The sequence below is a fragment of the Humulus lupulus genome, chromosome X (assembly GCF_963169125.1).
Source record: "Humulus lupulus chromosome X, drHumLupu1.1, whole genome shotgun sequence".
Lineage (NCBI taxonomy): Eukaryota > Viridiplantae > Streptophyta > Magnoliopsida > Rosales > Cannabaceae > Humulus > Humulus lupulus.
The window spans coordinates 8790595-8801270 of record NC_084802.1 but is presented as its reverse complement, the minus strand read 5'-3'; the positions used below and the strand labels follow the sequence as shown (position 1 = coordinate 8801270).

Here is a 10676-nt window from a genome sequence, read left to right as displayed (position 1 = left end):
TCCATACCCTGAAGATATTGTGGGCCCACATCTTCAATACCCTACGTATTGGACAATAAATGATCATGTACTCCATTCTTCAAAATCTCACCTCCTCCATATTTATTTCTCAGTTAGTTTAACATATTTACCTTCAACTCTCTTTGCAGACGTTGGCAATGGATTCCTATTCATCAATTGACTCATGTAATATTGAGGTGTTCCCCGAGCTCAACCGACAACGTCTAGACCTGCCAGAGTGGGAAGAATTCAGTCACAACAGAGTAACAAACCTGCCCCCAGAGCCTATACAGTACATCAATGATCTGCATCAGAAATTGGAGCAAAGGGAAAGCGAATTTTTTTTTATAAATTTCGATAATCGTATATTGGAACAAAGAAACAATTTCCTGGAAGAGAGGATCACAGAATTGGAAGCAGAGGTGGAAGTTAAGACAAAAAAATTAGAGGAACTTCGGTCGGGTCTTCTCACGCCCGAGTATCAACAGAGGTCCCGAGCAGTGGAGGAGCGTAAGAAGGAAGCGGTTAGTAAATATGAACAGTATCTTCACATGAAAGTGAAGAATATAGTGGGATGTGATGTGCCAGTGGATCGACGAACATGCTGAAGCTATTCGAGAGAAATTTTAGAGCGTCTAGGTTGGTGACTCTTTGTTGAAGATTGAGAACGAGGGTAATGGACTCGTTTATTTTTTTCATTTCAACTTCTAGTGAAAGTGAATGAGGAATCTATGTTAATGACTTAATTATTGAAGATACTACCCTTATTAATAATTTTTAATTATGTGTTCCAGAGACTTTAGTTATCGCAGATACATCCTTAATATTGACGAATGAGTATTTTTTTTTGTAGTATTTTTAGTTTTGGTATTCAGTACAAAATATCTGTAGTAGAAATAAACTTGGATTAGCTTAATAGACATCATCGCTTGTTTTAGGTAAATGAACACCTATTACGACCCTACTGTCCATAGGTCTGTAGAAGTTACATAATTAATTGAAAACTTACATAAACGTCGTGTGGCGCAATTTTAAATATTAATTGTTAATGGAGCTGATTTCATAGATGAATAGTGGGTGGTACGATAATGTAAGTTAAGTGCCAAAAAACAATTACTCAATCACTGAAAGTGTGTGAGGAGTGATAGAGTTCTTTGTCTAAAAATATGGGCAACCAACGGGTAATCGCGTTAGGTTACTATTAAACATTGAAACATATAACATACTCGTTTTTCATATATGATTTAATTCACATGCTGACATGAAGTGACTACTATCATCCTAGTTAGGCCCAATATTAGAACTAGTGGGAATATCACTATACCACTGATGGAATTGAAGATTTTTGTCTCCGGTGAAGCTCAATTGAGATGGCATGAGGTATAGCCACGGTTCTGCTTCAGTGGTTGGACTATTATAAGAAGGTTCGTAATCTTTTTCTATTGTGTGAGCTGCGGGATTAGATTTGCAAGTAGCCTTATTATGCCCTAACTGGTTGCAGTTGCTACACCTATTTTTCCTGGATCTCCCATTTTCTGTGTCCTTCTCTTTTGATTTTGACTTGTTTGTTTCCCTCCCCTTCGTTCTTACCACAGTTGGGTCTCAGATTCCTCTATTGGCGGGGTGATTGCGGCTGTTAGTAGGAGCCACATTTGAAACTTGGTCTACAGATTAGACCTCCACTGACATTGACTTAAATTTTTGTTCCATACGTGACATTTCATTCATTGCCTCTTCAAAATTTTCATTATGTTTTGTGGCATAGTATCCCATTGCATTGAAACGCGAAGTTAAAGATCCCCATCTTGTACAAACTAGCACATCCGGTGGCACCGTTGAGTGGGATAAATTTTTTAACCCAATCGTGTTTTTCGCATCCTTCTTCCACCGGTCCTTATACAGAGATTCAGGAATGCATGGTATGTTGAGGTGCTTCATAACTGCAAATATATGTCAACATGGAATTCCATCCGACTCGTACAACATACACGTACAGTTTATATGACCATCGATAATATGGTAGCGCACCCTACTTCGTACAAGTCCCTTTGGAAACCGCGTCAGTGAGTAGAACCCGAAGTCAATGGATACGTTGGTGGAGTCCACTGAGTAAGCCAATGCACTCGTGATCTGTTCCTCAACTTTTTTGTACATGTTCCTTGTCAAAATCGAAGCCACCTGTTCATAGTACTGTCGGAGGATGTTCGATGGTAATTGTGGCGTACTATGGTTGCTGATGAATTCGTCTTCCCGTTCTGTGTGACGAATACTTTGTATGGCCTTGTCTACTTGGCCAACCAGATCTCTAAGTTTGAGTTTGCTCGTTAAGAAGTGGGACAAGTAGGAATTAATTAACTCTGATCTTTGAGTAGTTCTTAGTCCCCCAAAGAAATGCCCTCGTAGGAAACATTCTGCCCAACTCCTCCTACTATTGTAGGTAGTTGTTGCCCATCGACTATCCTCAAATTCGAATTCTGAAACCATTTTATTCCATGTATCCTCGAAATCTTTCTCGGTACAGTATTGATAAAGTAGTTCATTGAACTTGGACTTGAATACAGGATGAGGCGCATTAATAGTTACATTATTCTGAAGATGCCAAGCACACAACCGGTGAACAGAAGTTGGGAAAAAATTTTGTATTGCTTTCGCCATAGCATGATCACCGTCGGTGACCACCACAAGAGGTGGTTTGTTTTTCATGCACTCTAGAAATTCCTCTAAAACCCAAGTATATGTCTCCTCGGTCTCGTCATATAGCAAAGCAACTGCAAAGACTATTGTCCTGTAATGGTGATTCAACCCGACAAAGATAAGCAGGGGCTTATTGTATGAGTTCTTCTTGTAGGTGGAGTCGAAATCCATAATGTCCCCAAAACAAGCATAATCACGACGGGAAATTCCATCAGCCCAAAATAGGTCTGCCAACCTATTTTCTACATCAATTGTGTGTGTCTCAAAAAAGTCAGCATCAGAGCGGCCCATACATGCCAAGTACCCCAATGCTCCTTCAGCGTCAGTTTCTTCTTCGTGTTGAACTAGTCTTTACCGACCAATCCAATTGTAAAGATCCTTTTTCAGGAAGGGTACATACTCACATCCTCCTCTTTCTTGTGCTAGGTGGTTGAATATGTGGCAAGTGTGTATACATGATCGTCGCATAGACATTACCTGGGCTCCGATTGACTCTGGTATGGCTCGATTAGATCGCAAGAAGTGCAATTCCCTTTTCGAAGCTAATTCATGATTATGTTTCGGATTGAAGTCTTTCGCCACCCAAGTGTTTTCCGTCCTATCCAAGTTCACGCGTAGAAGTGTGAGACACCCCGTTCTTGTGATAGGTCTTGGTTTTCTCTTACGGTTTAGAAGGTTTGTCCACTTGTCGCGTCGAAAACCTTGGTTAGAGCAAACCCATTTACGTTGCCACGGGTTGTTTTCATGGTCACGTCGAACATCTTCCTTGCGAACACTAAACCCCATCCATTTCGAGTATTCGGAAAAAAAATTCTTCCCATTTATCGAGACTTTCGAGGCGTTTGCCTATGATGTCTTCTTTTGACAGATCATGTGGCTGCTTGTTGTAAATTTGAAGTTCTGCAAGTGTTGTGACCATTTTATTCTCCATATCTTACATTTGTATTTGTCTACCTGAGTAATTCAAAAAATTAATAATTGATATGGTAATCAGTTAGAATTTTTGGGGCGATAAATACAACAAGCATCAAGCTGCATTAGGTGGTTACTTTTGTTTTTCTTAATAATTAATAAAAAACCAAAAAGATGTAAATGAATACACTGACGATATTTTTATTTTCATCTTCGTATATTTTGGCCAAATAACTTATTTTATTTAATTGCATCATGGGACATGTTATATACAATATTATAATTCAAGGGTTTGACCTACCATTTCACTGTCTCAAAGAAAGAGTTATTTAAGTGTACATTAATTAACATTCAACTTAATATGGTGGATGACGTAAATATATTGTGTACTTATTTTATGGGAAAGTTGTCCTTATGTTTACAAGGCAAACATATCTTTTAATTGACCTTAGTGTAAAGTTATTGTAAAACAATAGAAATAAAGGTCCTTCTAATTTTTATAAAAATGACCATTTTCGATGGTCATTTAGTTGATCTATATAGGCGGACCCCATTCTTAGTTATGTCACGTAAAATAAAAACAAGGGGTTTGAAAAAGAGAGTTCAATAACATAGTTGAGCCATGTACAGAATGCATAATATGAAATATACATTCATCAAACTTTTAAGGGCATTGATCAGTACGACCATATAATTAAGACACCGACTTCAAAAGACCTTCAATTGGTACTTCCATTACCAAAAACCATTGATTATGGTAATCTCAGTACCTGGAGGTGATAGATACTTAAGCTTACGTGAAAATGCTTACAAGCATTAATAAGAAAGGGGAAATGGACTTAAACATACTACAACATGAAGATGGGACTCATAGTAGTCCAATGTACTAAGGTACTAACACATAACAAAATGCAGTACATGTAGAAAAGATTAGTCCAAGAAGATGATGTCTATGTCGTTTGGTGACTGATTATTAGCTTCAACACATAACTCACTACTTAGTGCCTCTTGGCGTTTCACCATAGAACCAACATGGTCTATGATTTGGCGTTGCTGAAAAAGGAAAGAACTAATGTCCATTGAATCCATCCTTAAAGTGTTGCCTTTCTTAGCAACTACATTTTTAAAAGTTGTTAGCTTCTCAATCTTTAAGTCCTTTTTGAAGCAGTTTTTGCACTTCCCTCTAAACCCGGCCCTTGGTGTTTTCTTCCCTGCATGAGTTGGTGAGATTGTGTCCCCCAGACTTACTGAGGACTGATTTTGGTGGGGTGTGATTTCACTAGTTTGTGTGGATGGAAGTGGAGTAGGTATGGAATTAACAAGGAAGGGAATTGAAAATTGTTTGGTTGGTGATTCAATCTCTGTTTTCACTTTAACATCACCAGGGAATAGATTCACGCATAACTTAGAGGGTGACATGGTTTGATAATGGTAGGAATGAAGATAGTAGTATGTGGGGGTATATTTTCTCTTAGACTGGTTCACTTAAGCAACTTATAAATACATATATACACATATATATAGTGAGCATTGTGAAAGATCCAGTGTGTTCACTAAATTCCCGCCAAAACACTACCTATGGATCTCGGAAACAGTGAATGAGAATAAATTGATTAACCCTAAATAATGGCTGATTCTTAAATTAACTCTACTAATGTATTGTTTTTAAAGATGTTATATGCAAAACAGATGAAAAGTTGTAATGGTTTCGCACATTATCAAGTGGACACCTCACTTGTCGCCTAGGTCATGATTGAATAAAAGTATGGGAACAGTAAGAGAAACTCTGACCTGTATCTCAATGTGGTCCCATGCAATCTTCAATGTGGATATCAGCGACACTACAAAAAAAATATCACTATAATTTGGCGCCTTAACACTTAGTGGAGGGTGTACGGTAAATCATGGAAATAGAGTTTGAGAACATCCTGCAACAAGAGAGGAGGTGATTTTATGTATAAAAAACTAAGAGAGTAGTTCAATGCACTTGTGTCATGAATACGTCCTCCTCGTAGCTTAACATTTTTGCATATGCTCAAGATCAAACCATAGGTTTACTTAGAAAAACCGCAATGAAAATGGCATTTTCATCATACATTTAGTTAGCTAAAATTAAAAATATGATAACTAAAAAATGGAAAAGTATAAGAGCTAGCGAAAGTGTAAGGTTTGAAAAAAAAAAAGCGAAGCGAAGCCAACATAAGTAAGTGTTTTATGCAACAATGGTTTTTGATGAAAGTTGGTGACATATACCTCTTAATTTATCTTCAACAACTTACAAGTAAAACTGAAGAATAAAAAACAATGGGGCTTCCTATCACACTGCATCAACTAAATCAGAGCAATGGGTTAAGCTAGTGTTTTTTGAGATTGAGTTCACGCATGTGACACCTATATATACAATTTATCTTTGTCATTTAATGAGATGGTTGTTGTTTGTTGTGGCCTGTTATGTGGCATTAATAATACATTGAATTGGACAGGCTGATGTATTGGGTGCATTTATTTAAGTAAATAAGTTGAAAAATGTATTCTAAGTAATTTATATAAATTGTGTTAGATGCTATTTTGAGTAAGTAAACATGAAAAAAAAAATTGATTCTTCATAACAAATAGTCACATTAAATACTTACAGTAGTTACATGACATCATATATTAGGAAGAAGTAAACATTGACCATGGACAAGGGTTGCAATGGTCTTACACATCAAGGAAAAGAGTCTTCTTAACTCATTAAAACAGACCAGCAACACTAGGAGTTGCGAACCCAAAAAGAACATTCTACTAGTGTGGTTGTTCGAGCCATGGACCCAAAATCAAATATAACACATACACACCACTACAACGTACGTAGTATAAAATTATAAATATGTAACTACTGCATGGGTGGCTTCTGACTTGGGACAATAGTTGTGTTCGTTGCCATGTACCCAGTACGGAGCTCCTCGATCGTGGCAACCATGGCTTGGAGGTCTTTTCTCCATTCACTTGCCATTTCCATGGACTTCTTCTGCATCACCCCTAAAGCCATTTCTAGCCCATGTATCTCTGAATTTAGCGTAGAGTATTGCATGTTTGTGGCGTTGTACATATTCTCCAACTCACTCCGCTCGGTTGCCAACCTTAAGTTCTCCAACAATATGTAGTTGATGTATTCCATTTGCTCAAGTCGTAATTCATCAAAGTATTAGCACCCAAATACATTACCATCTCCACGGGGTGTATGATCCATGGTAGAGAGAAAACTAAAATTGAAAAGAGGAGAGGGTAATATGATTCAGATAAAAGGTGAGCATAACACAAGGGCTACACGTATATATATATATAACTTGTGGCCTACGGAGTTGATGTAGTGCATGCTAGTATATGGTAACGTGTGTACAAGTTATACTTGGTAGTGATATTTGATTTATCAGTAAACGAGGCACTACAGATTGCATATGATCTGAATTAGGTGATAACACACAGGTAATAAGTCAGTTACTTGAATATTTAACATGTTTACTTGTCCGTATGTCTTACTTACTTCCATAAGGTATGACATTACTTGACAAAAAAATTCTGAAACACGTAACCCGTTATGGGAGTGAGTCAAACGTTGATTGGCATTTAACTTTTAATATGTACAGTTAAAGTAATTAGCACACCGTTAAGTTTTTTTTTCTTATATAAAAGGCTGCCCTTATGGACCCAATATATATAAAAATGGCCGTTAAATCTCTTCTCTTCCATCATTAAACTAAATTCTCAATAACACCACATGGAGGCAGACATAGTTGGGTCCACCCAGCAAATAAACTAATATGGTTCTATGTGTTGTATCTTTCTCCCCCTTTACAAGTTACGTGTGCTATAAGAAGAAGTTCAATAGTAAACAAGGGCCCACATAATGGATCTAATTGAGATGTGTCATCAGATTCATCATTACAAGATATAGAGCAGGTAGTTGGAGTAGACCCTTTATTGAACATTTCTCACTTGATAAAAAGAATTTAATTTCGGAACCAAATATCAATATTATTTTTTTGTTTTGGTTGCAGGAATTGGTTATGGATTCTTACTCTACTGTCAATTCGTGCAATGTGAAGGTGGTAGCCGACTTACGATGGGGAGAAGCATATCTCCCGGATTTGGAACATTCAAGTGAGTACAGACTCACAACCCTCCCACCTGACCCAATCAGATACATTAATAATCTAAAGAAGACATTACACGAGAAGGAGCACGAGATTTTCTCAATCAACCAGGACAAGCACCTATTGGAGGAACACAACAAGTCAGTCAAAGAGAAGATATTGCAGTTGCAGGCAAAGCTTGGTGAGAAGACGAACAAGCTACAAGAATTGATCCATGATGCAGTGTTCTCATATGAGGAGTGGATGATAGATTATGAACGACTTTCGCAAGTGATCCACCACCTGATGGAGGAGCCTATAAATCGATACTAAGAATACCTAGAGCAAAGAGTAAATAACATTGTCGGCCATGAGGTGTCCATGGATAATGGAAGGGGATAACCACAAATATTATCTACCTCGGGACGATTACTTTTTTAATATTGAGGTAATTAGAAATACTTGGTAATCTTATTGTTGTTTATTAAGTCCTTGCTTTAAGTTAGATGTTGTAACTAAGTTATTGTAAATTATAAATTAGTCTACAACATGGAGTTTTAGGACTACTATAGGGCGGTGTTGAAGTGGTCAGAGTACGATAATGAGCTATATTTTTTATTAGGAAGACAAAAATTAGATTTTGGCTAGGTCATAACTTATTGAAGATGAGATTTTTTTTAGAAATTTTTAAAAAAAAAATTTGGAGTAGTTCATTTGCCACCTTACCTTGTACTGTTCCAATTCGTAGCACATATCAATACATTAGGAGGCTATTGTAGTAGTGTGTGGACCTAACACAAAATAACAAGGGTTTTTACTCAATGTCAGGAATATATTTACTCTTCATGGTGTACCTGATTTTGTGGGATACACTGGCAAATCAATGGATTTGGGTGCAAATCTAACATTTTCATATTCTTCTGTGGGGGCCACCAAGGTGATGTACAATTGAAGGACAAATCCTTCATACTACACGTTTACCATGTCAAAAAAATTAAAAAATAAGAAATTTTAAGATATCAATTTTGAGTCAGAGATTGAACCCTCAATTTTGTTATATTATCTGGTATAAAATCTTACTAACTCTTGTGTTTCGGATGGAACCAATAATAACTGTTTTTTATTAAATTTTATTATTGTTCATTGATATAACCTTAACTAAAGAAGTGGTTTGTTTTTACTTCAAAAATTAAAATGCAAACATTACCATTATTAAACATTACCATTATTAAAAGTTAAAGAGACGAATGCCTTGCCATTATAATTTCCAAGAAGTTCCATATTATCATCACATAACCCCAATCTGGGCCATTTCTTCAACTATAGGCATTGTAGGAGTCAAAGGAGGTCACCTATATTGTTAGTTTTTGTTGATGACCTCAATTCAAATATTGTGACATTCTTCTTTATGCTCATTATCCCTCCCAGATTTGTGAAGGAAAAATATGTGCAGGAAAGAGTAAATTGTTTGTAAACAAATACTAAAGTAATAAAGTTTTAAATTTGATGGTTGCGCCTACGAAATATAGTTAATTTAATGGTAAATGAAAGTAGTGCCAAAATTATACAAGGCAGGCGGATGGTGGTTAAGTTCAATCAGTTCTTCCTTTTTCTCTTACCCAACTTGGACCAGTGTTTGTCTCTAGCCTTTTTCGTTGATAGCATGGGAGGTACAGCCGAAGCTTTTGGAGGATAACAAGACCGTTCTTTTAAGTCAGGGGATTTCTCAACGCTACTTAAACAAGCTTTATAATAAGTCGCTGCGTTATCTTTCACTCCCAATCGAAGCCTATTGGACTCACAGGTCAAGATATCGATTGCAATGTCGAGTCTAGCAGCATCCTCAACTTTCTGCAAAATCAGAACAAGGCGCTTAAAAACTAAAATCTAAAACCGCAATTTTAGGACTTATTTAATAAAGCGTTTATAAAATATTAATTAACTAGTAAAAACTTACAGAGGACTTCGGGGGTGATTCCCCATCCACAATCCACTCCATAAACTTCATGACAAAAACACCACAGTCATGACCATTATCTTGCTGAGGTACTTGACCAGAGGGCACTACACTAAAAAGGGAAAAAACGGGACCACCAACACGAGCACTACCCATGGTCGTATGAAGCAACACGTCAAGCTTCTTTAACTATATCAAAGAAGTATATATAGATTTAATATAATGAAAAACGACATGTCACAAGACTATTAGTATACTCAGGAGACACCCATACCAGTTCGCTTAGTATATGTGTCCTGACCCGTGTCCTATATCGACCAGACACTGAGTCCCACACGCTTGCACAACCTTTCTGGCAGTGTATAACGGCTAGTATCCAATGATTGTTTTCGACATCCTTCATTGGCACTAGGATCTAACAAGAAGACAATAAAACTCAATTAGCTAACTCACTTTGACAAGGCACTAAGTGGTAAAATAAATCTAATATAACTACCTTCTGCACTTTCTTGAGCAGCATATCAAGATTTACATTGGTACCAAGAAAGGCAGTGTTGCCGGTGTCCCAAAAATATGCACCATTATGACATCGTTGTTTCAAGTTATTTTATTGAAATAACTTTTTAAATTCAAAACAAAAAAATGGAATATTGAACCCATGAAATTCAAATTTGTATTACAACATACCAGGCCGAGCCAATAGGTTGGGAAAATCAAAGTTTGAGCATCGTCATCTATTACACCATCAGGGTTGTCTCTATATCTTAATACACACCCAAAAGCATCAATAATCTGCAAAGCAGTATGAAGTGTCAAATATTTTTCTCAACTTCTTCATATTGAAGAAAAAAATTTGGGCAATGTGCTACAAGATTATAATTTTGTTACTTCAACAAAGGTGAACTTTAAATAGAACAGTATTTACCTTCATGTCCACCTCGGCTTCAGGTCTAAGGCTTCTGAAGTACCACCGCTCCAACTGTCCCATTACATTATCG

General features: G+C 36.9%; 2 protein-coding genes across 2 annotated transcripts; both read right to left on the bottom strand.

Annotated features, from left to right (window-relative positions):
* Positions 1-1671: 1671 nt before the first annotated feature.
* On the bottom strand, positions 1672-2985 carry LOC133805465 (protein FAR-RED IMPAIRED RESPONSE 1-like). The gene is made up of 2 exons (XM_062243652.1): positions 2034-2985; positions 1672-1940 (listed from the first exon to the last, which is right to left on the bottom strand). The coding sequence occupies exons 1-2, from the start codon at positions 2983-2985 to the stop codon at positions 1672-1674; spliced, it is 1221 nt and encodes a 406-aa protein (XP_062099636.1).
* Positions 2986-9312: 6327 nt separating this feature from the next.
* On the bottom strand, positions 9313-10256 carry LOC133805113 (uncharacterized). Its single transcript, XM_062243218.1, has 4 exons — positions 10175-10256; positions 9953-10093; positions 9679-9867; positions 9313-9572 (listed from the first exon to the last, which is right to left on the bottom strand). Exons 1-4 carry the CDS (start codon positions 10196-10198, stop codon positions 9318-9320), a joined length of 609 nt encoding a protein of 202 aa, XP_062099202.1. The 5' UTR covers positions 10199-10256; the 3' UTR covers positions 9313-9317.
* Between the last annotated feature and the right edge of the window lie 420 nt (positions 10257-10676).